Source organism: Orycteropus afer, unplaced genomic scaffold (assembly GCF_000298275.1).
Source record: "Orycteropus afer afer isolate SDZICR_OR568_19922 unplaced genomic scaffold, OryAfe1.0 scaffold00059, whole genome shotgun sequence".
Lineage (NCBI taxonomy): Eukaryota > Metazoa > Chordata > Mammalia > Tubulidentata > Orycteropodidae > Orycteropus > Orycteropus afer.
The window spans coordinates 4,471,021-4,483,896 of record NW_006921646.1 but is presented as its reverse complement, the minus strand read 5'-3'; the positions used below and the strand labels follow the sequence as shown (position 1 = coordinate 4,483,896).

Sequence of the window (12,876 nt, the reverse complement as noted above, 5' to 3'; positions counted from 1 at the left end):
TTGGTGATTGTTCTTGTGTATTTATGTGGTGTGTATTTTTGTCCTCTTTCATTTACTTTTCTGATGGTTTTTCAGTTGTTGTTTTTGTTTAACTGAGTGGGAGACAGCAACTGTGCCCATATGACCCAACCACACCTGTACTTCCTGCAGTTCCATTTACTGAGTAAGAGCCACCACTTCCTTCTGCACCAACCAGCCACCAATAAGAGCCTGACTCATACTTTACTGCTCTTCATAAAGTTAACAGAGGCCTGTGCAGCCATTCTCATTCTCTATCACAACTACCAGGAGACAGGTGGTAAGTGCATAAGTGCTGCCAACTAGTGAATAGAGGAGCACAGTACCCTGCTTTTCTGGTTACCTAGTGCCACTCTGACAAGAATATACCACAAATGGGATGACTTTAACAAATAAGAGTTTATTCTTTTATGGTTTGGAGGTTTTAAGTCCGAGTTCAAAATGCCGGGCTCTAGGGGCTGAGTGAAAACCCCTAAACCTAGGGCTTCAGCTCTGCCTCTTGCTCCTGGTGCTCTGAAGCTACAGGATTTTTTTCACTCAGACAGCTGCTGGCTGCTGAGACTGACAAACCCAAGGTTGACAAGTAAAAAGGTACAGTCCTCATGTTACCAAACCACATGGCAGGCCATTAATTCAAGTCCATTGAAAGTCCCAAGGTTGGCAGAGCATGGCAGTCTGCTGAACAACAACACGGTTATATGCAGGGTTCAAGCATGCTGTAACCTAGAGACCATTCCCAAAGCTGCTGCTTATGTATGGGAAGTAGACCACATTCATAAAGCAGCTACTCAGCTGCTTGTGGTAGATCCCACCATGGACTTGATTACCAGACTCATCATGGGGAATAACTACCACCAGCTCCCCAGCCACTCAACCAGGCCCAACCAAGTTGACATACAACTTTAACTACCATACCTGCTTACTCAGATACATACAAATGAAAATATTGGGTAAATCACTCCAACATACAATCACCAATTAAATATTAATACAAAAAGTCACAATGTCTTGGAGACAACAGACCATTACAGTACACACAAAGAAGCAAGAAAAAGCAACAGAAACAAGGGACCAGGATAAAGACCCAGAACACATCCCTGAGGAAGAAGCAGCATTGGAACTCCCTGATAAGTAATTCAAAAGAATTATATTTAGGTACCTTCAACAGATTGAGAGAGAGATCAAGGAAAACACTGACAAAATTAAGGAAAACAGACAAAACCCTAGAACAATTTTGGAAGAAAATAGAAGAACAAAATGACAAAATAAATGAAAAATTAGAAATGATTCTAAATCTACAGATAGAAATCCAGAAGATTAATACTAAATTGTCAGAAATAGATAGCATATTGAAAGGGCAAAGGAGTAGAATTTATGCAATGGAAGACAGAATTGATGAGATTGAAGACAAATACCTGAATACTTCTTTGGAAAGGGATCAATCAGAAAAAAAGATCAAAACAAAATGAAGAAAGCCTAAAGTTCATGTGGGATATCATCAAAGGGAATAACCTACATGTCATTGGAATTCCAGATCAGAAAGACAAAAGTAAAACCACTGAAAAAATTGTCCAAGATTTGTTGGAGGAGAACTTCCCTGATATGATGAAAGATGAGAATATATCCATTCAGGAAACCCAGCGAACCCCAAACAGGATAGACCCCAAAAGAAAATCACCAAGACATACCATCATCAAACTCATCAAAACCAAAGACAAAGAAAGAATCTTGAAAGCAGCATAGGAAAAACAAAAAGTTACTTACAAAGGATAGCCAGTAAGAATAAGCTCTGATTTCTCAACAGAAACCATGCAAGCAAGAAGGCAATGGGATGGTATATATAAAACCCTGAAAGAGAAAAATTTTCAACCAAGAATTATATACCTGGCAAAATTGTCCCTGAAATATGATGGTGAAATTAGGAGATTTCCAGATAAGCAGAAAGTAAGGGAATTCGTTAAAACCAGACCAACCTTGCAAGAGCTACTAAAAGGAGTCCTTTGAACAGAGAACCAATAATAGGAAACAACAACCAACAATTAATACACATGATGACATAACTCAGAAACCAACCCAGTTATGGAAGTATCCAAAGTAAAATAAGCTTCCAAGATTGTAAACAGGGAACCAGAGACATCAATTGACAAACGAGGACAAGTACAAACCAAAAAGAGGGGAAAAAATAACATAGTTACTGAACTTCTAAATGGTGAGGAAGTCAAGAGAGTTGCAAGATAGAATGGACTATTCTAAACTCGGGGAGAAAATTATAGATCACAGGGTAACTTCAAAGAAATATGATAAACCTTCACATCACAATGAAAAAGAGGACAAGCACAAATATTTTGCAAATACTAAAACAACAGCAACAAAGGAAATGATAACATGATTCATAAACAAAATGAGCTCAGCACAGAAAATTATATGGAACAAAGAAACCAGGAACACCATGAAAAAACACATAACAAAATGACAGCAACCAATTCATACTTGTTGGTAATTACATTGAATGTCAATGGATTAAATGTACCACTCAACAGATGGAGAGTTGCTGACTGGATAAGAAAACATAACCCATCACTATGCTGTCTACAAGAGACACACCTTAGAGAGAAAGTCTACAAAAATAGAAAAAAATCAAAGGTTGGAAAAAGATATATCAAGCAAATGGCAACTGTAAGAGAGCAGGAGTGGCAATATTAATTTCTGATCAAATTGACTTTAAGACAGGAACCACCATAAGAGACAAGGAAGGATATTATATAATGATTAAAGAATCAATTGAACAAGAAGATAAAACCACAATAAATACCTATGGAAAGAAACCCAAAATACATAAATCAGACTTTAACAGAATTGAGAAATATTTTCTAGATTTTTTTAGAAGAAGCAGGTAGGACAATGGAAAAAACCTGGATTTTGGAGTCAGACTGTCAGGGGGTTTGAAACTTGGCCCTGTATTTCCTTGATGTATGATGTTGGGAAAATTATTTTATTCCCTGAGGCTCTAGTTCTTGTCTATCTGTAAAATGGGGATAAAGCCAACCTTTCAGCTATGATAATTAAATTAGATGATAATCATGCTGGTCATTTAAGAGACACTCAAAAATCATAGCTTCTACCCCAAATTCCTAGTGCCAGGGCAAGTCCTCAGCAACCTACTGTCTTACTTTTTTCTTGTTGTTCCACCCATGATATGGAGCAATTGTTGACTGAGGGTCTGCATGTTGATAGTGGCTATGACTGTTGGGATTTCCTGCCCATTCTTACATAACCTTGAATCCCTGGGGAGTAGGCTGAGCTAAGAAAGCATGGCAAAAAAAAAAAAAAAAAAAAGGATAAATCAGAGGAGAAAAGGAAAGCATGCATGAGATGTAAAGTTCTATCATGCTCTCTGTCTTTAGACGCAACCCAGCACCAAACCTGAAATTCTGAGAGCCATCAAGTGTCCTCCTAAGGCATGATACCACCAAGGCTGGTCCTCTGATCCCAAAGCCCATGCCTTGGAGTGTGCCACTGAGTGGACACAGTATTATTGGAAGGCCTCTTCTCCCTCTCTGAGAAGCAAATTTTATGGGATTCGGTGTCTCATTTGTTCTCATTTTAATCTAGATTTTATACAACTTATTTTGGCTTCTGCATATCTTTGTTTCCCTTTTTTAGAAAGTCAGAAGATTTCTGGGAAGAAGAGGTAGTAGGAAAGATAACACTAGATATTTTCCTGGGCTAATCAAAGAAATGTTTTTCTCCAGTGCCAACAATAAGTACCTAAAGCTTGAGCTATAAATTAGATCTGGCAACAGGCTGAGATGTTATGGGTTCAGTTACATGTTTCAGCTCCACAGTGTATGAAATGTTTGCCATTAGAGCTTTCTGAGTTTCACTTATAGTGATTGTTTTCCCTGAATCTTTCTTCCTACACTATTCTCATGTGGGTCTGGTTTTTTACATTTGGCTGCTTCTGTTAGCCATGAATCAGCTGAGCAGTGAAAAGAAGGAAGTAGAACACTGATTGCGTTGCTATTATTTTCAGTGATCCATTTATATGGCAAATAGCTATGAGCAGTGAGAGAGTGCCCAGTAGGAAGAGTATTTCTTACATGGCAAAAAAAAAAAAAAAACTAAGGGAAAAATCTGAGAATCACTGCTAAGTAGTTATTGAATGGGCTACATTTAAGGAACTCCCTCAGTTCTTGCTTATATATGCCATCGTTTTAATTTGTGATTGTGGTTTTACATACTAACCCCCCATCACAATAGAAAACAGCACTGCTTTATATGATTTTATATAGTTATATTAGCTTTTATAAATTTATTATTATATAATTATTTATATATTTTTAAAATTATTTTTATAACTGGGATAAATAAAAAGGAAATTTAACCAATAGAGGATATAGTGAATTCAAAACTATGTCCAGAGAGCCTTGAGGTTATAAAGGAAACTATGTTTCTTAGCTCCCCACCTTTATTTGCCACATCACAGTCACTTCTTACCAAGTGACAGTGAGCCCAGAGTTGTTAACCCTACATGAGCGTTATTCATATTTGTAATGTTTTTTAGTGCCAGTGAAATAGAAACAAACTGAAGTAGGAAAATGGGAAGTGATTATAATTATATTTTTAAGCTGTTAGATAGGAAGCTATCTGAGCTCTGAGCAGGAGAGTAAGGGATAGTGTATTTATTTATATGGGAAAGTGGAATAGTTGGGATTTTAGGGCTGTCAGTGAGGAGTCTAGTAGAGATTTTATAAATTGTGCAAACCTATTGTCATTGAGTTACTTATGACTCATAATGACTGTATAGGACAGATTAGAACTGTCCCATAGGGTTTCCAAGGCTATAAATCTTTACAGAAGCTGACTGTCTCATCTTTCTCCTATGGAGTGGACGGTGATTTCCAACTACTGATCTTTTAGTTAGCAGCCAAACACTTAACCACTGTTTCACCAAGACAAACCAAAAAAACCAAACTCTGCCATCAAGTCAATTCTGACTCATAGCAACCCCCATTGGGTTTCCGAGGCAGTAAATCTTTACAGAAGTAGATTGCCCAGTCTTGCTTCCGTGGAATGGCTGGTGGGTTTAAACTACCAACTTTCTGGTTATCAGTTAAATGCCGTAGGCACTATGACACCAGAGCTCCTTCCATTAGGACAAGGAGGGATTAAAGTTAGGAGGAAGTGCAAGCATGATTTTAGTAGATTTCAGATCCGACACAGAGCTGTGACAATAAGGATTTGAATACTCAAGGAAATTTGGAATGTTCCAGAGAATATTCATGCATTCTTTCAACCAGAGGCATATCTAGGATATGGCAGGTGTGGTACGTGCTTTGGTTGCCACTAGAGTGGGGCATCAGTGTGCAGTTTCTATTGGCCATTGTGGTTTCCATTACCAGCTGTGAGAGATCATTCAGCAATTTAAAACTAATTGCCATAGATGCTATTTTCCATAGATACACTGCTGAATTCAACAAGTATTTATTATCTAGTATGTGTTTGGCACTTAGATGAAACCTGGAAATTCCATTTCAACAAAAATGGATTTATGCTGAATGGTTACACCCAACTCTTTTAAAAAGAAAATAAAAAATTACCTGCTTCTCACCAAGCAGAAGGCCTCGGTTGCAGATGGACCAATACGTTCCTGATGGTCTCTCTCCAACCGGCTCTGTCTCCTCAGTTTGCATCTCTGGTAGGCGCAGGTGTGATGCTGCTGCTGATGGTGAAGATGGGACGCTTTTTCTACCAACTGCCAAACGTAAGTGACCCAATCTCTGGCTTGCATCCCAGTGGGCCATCTCTGACAATTACATTCAGCTTTCCCCCAGTGCTTACTCCACCCTATCTCTATACTTTTCCTTTAAATTCTCATATCTACCACACAGTTGTTGTTGTTATATGCCGTCGAGTCGGCCCCGACTCATAGTGACCCTTCCTTGGGTTTCCGAGGCAGTATCACTACAGAAGTAGGATTGCCCAGCCTTCCTTCCGAGGAGTGGCTGGTGGATTTGAACTGCCAGCCTTCTGGTTAGCAGTCAAGTGCCTTAGGCACTGTGCTACCAGAGCTCCACACAGTGTTGTGGGAATTAAACAGGTAACATATAAAGCATTTAGAACAGTGTTAGGTTATTATAAGTGCTTAAGATACATTAATTATTATTGTTGTTATTCTCATTCTCAATCACGTTTTTATTGCTTAATCTACTAGGTAAGGATTTAGTTTAAAATGACCAAAATAGACTTCAGATACCAGAACCCCCAGTACTAACAAACACAGCCTTGGAAACTGATTGTGCACCTATGCCATCTGTTTTCCTAAACTATTTCCAGAAAGCCTTGGTCTTTGTTCATGTGGATTTAATCCTTCTTTTGCCCCCACATTTCCTCTTGGTTAGTTCACAAAACTAGAAGGCAGGGTCTAAAAGTTGAGTTTTAACTCTGTGTTGAAGTAAAAAAAAAAAAAAAAAACTCAGCACACTGCCATCAAGTTGGATCTGACTCATAATGACCCCCCTTGGGTTTCCGAGGTGGTATCACTACAGAAGTATATTGCCCAACCTTCCTTATGAGGAGTGGCTGGTGGGTTTGAACCGCCAGCCTTCTGGTTAGGAGTCAAATGCCTTCAGCACTACACCACCAGAGGAATGTGCCATTTCTTCCCTTTGTGGGGAGACTTGCACTTAGAGATGCCATGTGTATTGATTACTGGCTGTAATCAGTTTGTTCTAAGTTACAATATAGATCAATGCTCAGTGACTATCATTTCCTTTTTAATTTCCTTAATGTGCCCTTTAACTATGTTTAGAAAATACTAAGGTAACTAACAACAACAATAACAATAGGAGAGGTGGGAAGTTTCTTTTCTGATGTTCCAATTTGATTATATAGGAACTCTGGTAGCATAGTGCCTAAGGCACTTGACTGCTAACCAGAAGGCTGGCAGTTCAAACCCACCAGCCACTCCTCGGGAGGAAGATGGGGCAATCTACTTCCGTAGTGATACTGCCTCGGAAACCCAGGGAGGGGTCGCTGTGAGTCAGGTCCAACTCGACGGCACATAACGACAACAACAACAACATGTTTGTACATATTCGATACACAAATATCAAAGTGACTTGCACACATACACAAGCTGCTGTGGCTGTTCTTTAGCACCCAGAGCCTAGCAGTTTGCAGATTCGCACCGGCAATTGGCTGCCTCTGGGCATGGCGCTCTCTGAGCAGCCCCTAGCAGCCCCCAGAGCCTGGTAGGAGTTGGAATCCCGGAGGGATGGAGCAGAGCAGCTGCAGCCCAGTGTCTCCCACCTGCGCAGTGGTCTATAGTAGTGGTGTGGAAGCTGCAAGCCAGGCAGAGGATGCGGTGGGGGCTGCAGCTGAGCTGCAGCACACCCCTGTCCCCCAGCAAACTCAATGCTGGCCCTGCTTCCTCATGCCCTTTCAAGCAAGCCCCTCCTCCTCACCCCATGGACATTATGCAGTGCATACCTGTTTTATTGTGTTTTTGGTGAAAGTTTACATGACAAATTAGGTTCTCTTTTAACAATTTCTATACAGTGATATTGGTTACCTTTTTCACAATGTGTCGATGTTTTCATTATTTCCATTCTGGTTGTTCTGTTTCCGCTGACTAACCTTTTGTTGTTCCTTTGTGGAACTTGGGAGTTTTAACCCTCAACAGAAAATGAAGTAGGGTTTATCTTCCCCACAGGCTGTACTGGCGGGAATTATTCTGAGCAACGTTGTGCCCTACCTTGAAACCATTTCCAACCTCCCCAATCTGTGGAGGCAGGACCAGTATGAGTGTGTGAGTATGCAATGGCTGAAGAAGGAAGAGAGGGGAAGGTTAGAGAGAGAGAAAAGAGATCAGTCACAGACATCATCTTGGATGTCTAGTAATCTACTTTTGCTTTAAAACAGACTTAAAGTTGTTGGCCTATAGAAATTCTGAGACTTCATTCCAACTGAGAGCTCTGGGGGCGTAGTGCCTAAGGCATTTGACTGCTAACCAGAAGGCTGGTGGTTCAAACTCACCAGCCACTCCTCCTTGGAAGGAAGATTGGGCAATCTACTTCCATAATGATGCCGCCTCAGAAACCCAAGGAGGTTGGATCCAACTCTATGGAAGTGAGTTTGGTTTGGAATTAGTGATGCAAAACTAAATAAAAATAATTAAGTGGCTGCTAAAAAACCAAACCAGCTGCCATCAAGTCTGTTCCAACACATGGCAACCCCACGTGTGTCAGAGTAGAACTACACTCCAGAGTTTATAGTAGCTGATTTTTTGGAAGTAGATCATTGGCCTTTCTTCCAAGGCACCATTGGGCAGACTCAAACCCTCAACCTTTTGGTTAACATCTGAGCACCTTAACGATTTGTGCTACTCGGGGACTCCTTAGTGGCTACAGTTATGTACAAATTTGATAAAAAGAGTTTGTTATGCATTGTGTATTTGAATAACATAAATACATTCCAGGATTAAATAAATAAAGCCAAATCCACTGCCTTTGAGTCAATTCCAACTCATAGTGACCCTATGAGTGACAGAGTAGAACCATCTTTTAAGGTTCCCAAGGCTGTAAATCTTTATGGAAGTGGACTGCCACATCTTTCTTCTGTGGAGCATCTGGTAGGTTTGAACCACAGTACTTTTGGTTAGCAACAGAGCACTTTAACCACCGTGCCATCAATGTGCCTTCATTTCAGGATAGGAGACCCAAATCCTAACAAAAGAAGGAGATACTTTGCCAAGGGAGATAACTAATGGAGTACCCTTCTTCCTGTTGGAGCACAAAACCAAAGGACAAAAAGGAAAAACACCAAGAAATAAAAGATAGAAGATGTAATATGATGAGAGGAGATGTCCTCATTTGTTGTTGTTGTTAGGTGCTGTTGAATTGGTTCCAGCTCATAAAGACCCTACGTACAACAGGTGAAACACTGCCCAGTCCTGCATCATCCTCACAGTCATTGCTATACTTCAGCCATTGTTGGATATGTCAGTCCATCTTGTTGAGGTTCTTCCTCCTTTTCAATGACCTTCTACTTTACCAAGCATGATCTCCTTCTCTGGGGACTGGTCCCTCCTGATAACATGACCAAAGTACAAGAGGTAAAGTCTCACCACCCTTGCATCTAAGGTGCATTTTGACTGCACTTTATCAAAGTCACTGCCATCAAGTCAGATCCTACTCATAAAGACCCCTCCTTGGATTTCTGAGGCAGTATCACAACAGAAGTAGATTGCCCAGTCTTCCTTCCAAGGAGTGGCTGGTAGGTTTGAACCGCCAGCCTTCTGGTTAGCAGTCAGATGCCTTAGGCACTGCGCCACCAGAACTCCCTTATCCAGGATAGATTTGTTTATTCTTCTGGCAGTCTGTCCACCAATTCAAATGCATCAGTTCTTCTACAGTCTTCCTTCTTCATTGTCCAGCTCTCACATGCATATGAGGCTATTGAAAATAGCATGGCTTGATCAGGCATAACTTAGTCTTCAAAGTGATACCTTTGCTCTTTAACACTTCAAAGAGGTCTTTTGTAGCAGATTTACCCAATGAAATACATCATTTGATTTCTTGACTGCTACTTCCACAGGCATTGATTATGGATCCAAATAAAATGAAATCCTTGACAACTTTACTCTTTTCTCCATTTATCAAGATGTTGCTTATTGGTCCAGTTGTGAGGATTTTTGTTTTCTTTATGTTGAGGTATAATCTATACTGAAGGCTGTGATGTTTGATCTAAATTGGTAAGTGCCACATCACATATCTTACTCACTTTTAGCAAGCAAGGGTATGTCATCTGCATATTGCAGGTTATTAGTGAGTCTTCCTCAAATACTAATGCCATGTTCTTCTTCATAAAATTCTTCTCAGATTACTTGCTTGGCATACAGATTGAATAAGTATGGTGAAAGGATACAAATTTGATACACACTTTTCCTGACTTTAACCATGTAGTATCTATCTCCTTGTTCTATACAAATGACTGCCTCTTGGTCTATATGCACGTTCCTCATGAGCGCAATTAAGTATTCTAGAATTCCCATCCTTTACAATGTTATCCATAATTTCTCATAATCCACACAGTCGAAAGCCTTTGCATGGTCAATAAAACACAGGTAAGCATCTTCCTAGTATTCTTAGCTTTCAGGCAAGATCCATCAGACATCAGCAATGATATCCTGCATTCCACACCCTCTTCTGAATCTGGCTTGAATTTCTGGCATTTCTGTGTTAATATACTGCTGCAACTGCTTTTGAATTATCTTCAGCAAAATTTTACTTCCACGTGATACTAATGATATTATTCAGTAATTTCCACATTCTGTTGGATCACCTTCTTTGGAATGGGCATGCAGTGTAGTGAGTTACATGCTGTGGCTTTTCTAGCCATAGTCTTTATAACTCCCACCGGATTACTGGGTGGGACCATGCAAATATGTGTCAACTTGGCTGGGCAGATGGTAGTAGTTATTTTCTACAATGAGACTGGCAATTAACTCTGTGGTGGAATTTTCCATGACCAACTGAGTAGCTGCTTTTAAACTCTCAATTGTTAAAGTCATCCACCTGGGGTATTTCTGTTGGAGCAGCACGAAGTAATTTTCTGGTCAAGTTCACTCTCTCTCAGTTATGTAGAACTCTACTGGTGGGATTGGTTAGTTTTGCCACTCTGCCAGGCTTAAAATGAGCCCTCCTAGAGGCAGAAGGGGGAAATCTCACTGCCAGTTGAGAGAGATGCTCGGCTGAGAGAGATGCCTGGCTAAGAACAGCAGCAGTGGAACCAAGAGGCAGGGGACAGATGGCAGGCTTACCTGGCCCACAGAAGCATAGGCCACGCTGAGAGGCTAAGGGCCAGAGAGGTGTGTCTAAGGGCACAGCAGAGGGCAGACTGTCCTGATTGAGGAACTGTATCCTGAGCATGTTCCTGAACTTGAATTGTAGCCTGTTGCTTCCCTAATAAACCCCATAATCTGTGAGTTTTGTGTGGCCACTGCAGTGAATTATCAAACCCAGCAAAGAGGCGGTGGGAGCTATGGAAGGCACAATTTGTGTCAAGGTTGGTAAGAGGGCTGGAGGGCTGGCTGTCAAGGTTGGTAAGGCGGCATGTCTGGCCTCATAGGAACAGACTTTAGGCTGCTGTTGATGATTCTGTATTCCTCTTATGTAGTTAGTTGTTGTTGCTGTTGCTGTTGTTGTTGTTATTATGTGCTATCGAGTTGGCCCCAACTCATAGTGACCCCTCCTTGGGTTTCCAAGGCTGTGTCACTACAGAAGTAGATTGCCCAACCTTCCTTCTGAAGAGTGGCTGGTGGGTTTGAACTGCCAGTCTTCTGGTTAGCAGTGCCTTAGGCACTACGCTACCAGAGCTCCCTATGTAGTTAGAGGAGGTCAAAAGATGCCACCTCCTTGCCCTTTAGCAGGGCACAAATATGGATCTCTTCCAGTCTGTTGGCCAGGTAGCTGTCTTCCAAATTTCTTGGCCTAAACAAGTGAGTGCCTCCAGCACTGCATCCATTTGTTGAAACATCTCAATGGGTATTCTGCCAATTGCTGGAGCCTTGTTCTTCACCAGTTTCTTCAGTGCAGTTTGAATCTCTTCCTTCAGTATTGTTGGTTCTTGATCATATGCTCCCTCCTGAAATTGTTGAACGTTGACCAATTCTTTTTGATAAAGTGACTCTGTGTATTTCTTCCATCTTCTTTTGATACTTTCTGAATCGTTCAATATTTTGCCCACAGAGTGTTTCAGTATTGCAACTCAAGGCTTAAATTTTTTCTTCAGTTATTTCAACTTGAGTAATGCCAAGCATGTTCTTGCTTTTTGATTTTCTAACTCCAGGTCTTTGCACATTTCATTATAATACTTACTTTGTGTTCTCAAGTTGTCTTTTGTAATCTTCTGTTCAGCTGTTTTATTTTATCATTTCTTCCATTTGCTTAGCTACCTCATTCCAAACCAAAACCAGACTTACTGCCATCAAATTGATTCTGACTCACAGCATCCCCCATCAGTTTTCCAAGGCTGTAAATCTTTACAGAAACAGACTGTGCTTTCTTTCTTCACAGAGCAGCTGGTGGGTTCAAACCACTACCCTTTTGGTTTGCAGCTAAATGCCTTAACCACTATACTACCAGAGCTCCTAGCTACCTCATTAGAGGCAGAGAAATAGAAGAGGGATCCAGGTGTTTGAGGAGCTAAGGAGAGTATGGTCCAGAACACAGGTAAAGGCTCTAGTTCTAGATAGAGTGATAATACTTCCCTCTACCTAGATAATACTTCCAATAAGACTGGGCAGAGTGAGAGAAAGTTGAGTGCAAATACTGAGAAGTGGTACAAGGAAGGGGAAATAAATATGTAAGATTGCTCCAGCCTATTTTCTCTGTAAACATAAAGGTAAGGTCACCTGCTGAGAATGGCAGAGGATGTGGTCAGATGGCTGCTCATAAAAGATATTGAAGATTTGCAATAACTATTAAAAGTCTTGGAGGGCAATGCTGGTTCAGTGACAGGATTCTCACCTTCCATATGGGAGAGTGAGATTCGATTCCTAGTCAATGCACTTCATGTGCAACCACCATGCACCTGTTGATAGAAGCTTGTGTGCTGCTATGATACTGAACAGGTTTCAGTGGAGCCGGTTCTGGCAAGATGGCAGGATAGGCAGGAAAAACTACACAGACCCTGTGATAGTTGGAGCTGTGTGTCAACTTGGCTGGACCCCAGTTCTGTGTGGTTGTTCCCATGATGGGATCAGATGACTGTGTTCTGAGTGGCCAGTCTGCCCAAGGGGAGTTTCCCTAGGGGTGTGGCCTGCTTCCAAGATATCCAGGGACATCCTGGGAAGAG

The 12,876-nt window shown here is 41.0% G+C and overlaps 1 protein-coding gene across 1 annotated transcript in view; it reads left to right on the top strand.

Annotated features, from left to right (window-relative positions):
* Nucleotides 1-12,876, top strand: part of SLC26A8 (solute carrier family 26 member 8) — a 98,721-nt gene that overhangs the window by 68,722 nt on the left and 17,123 nt on the right. Inside the window, 2 exon segments of the mRNA XM_042780754.1 lie at nucleotides 5,705-5,782; nucleotides 7,733-7,828. Coding sequence (XP_042636688.1) covers nucleotides 5,705-5,782; nucleotides 7,733-7,828 — 174 coding nt within the window.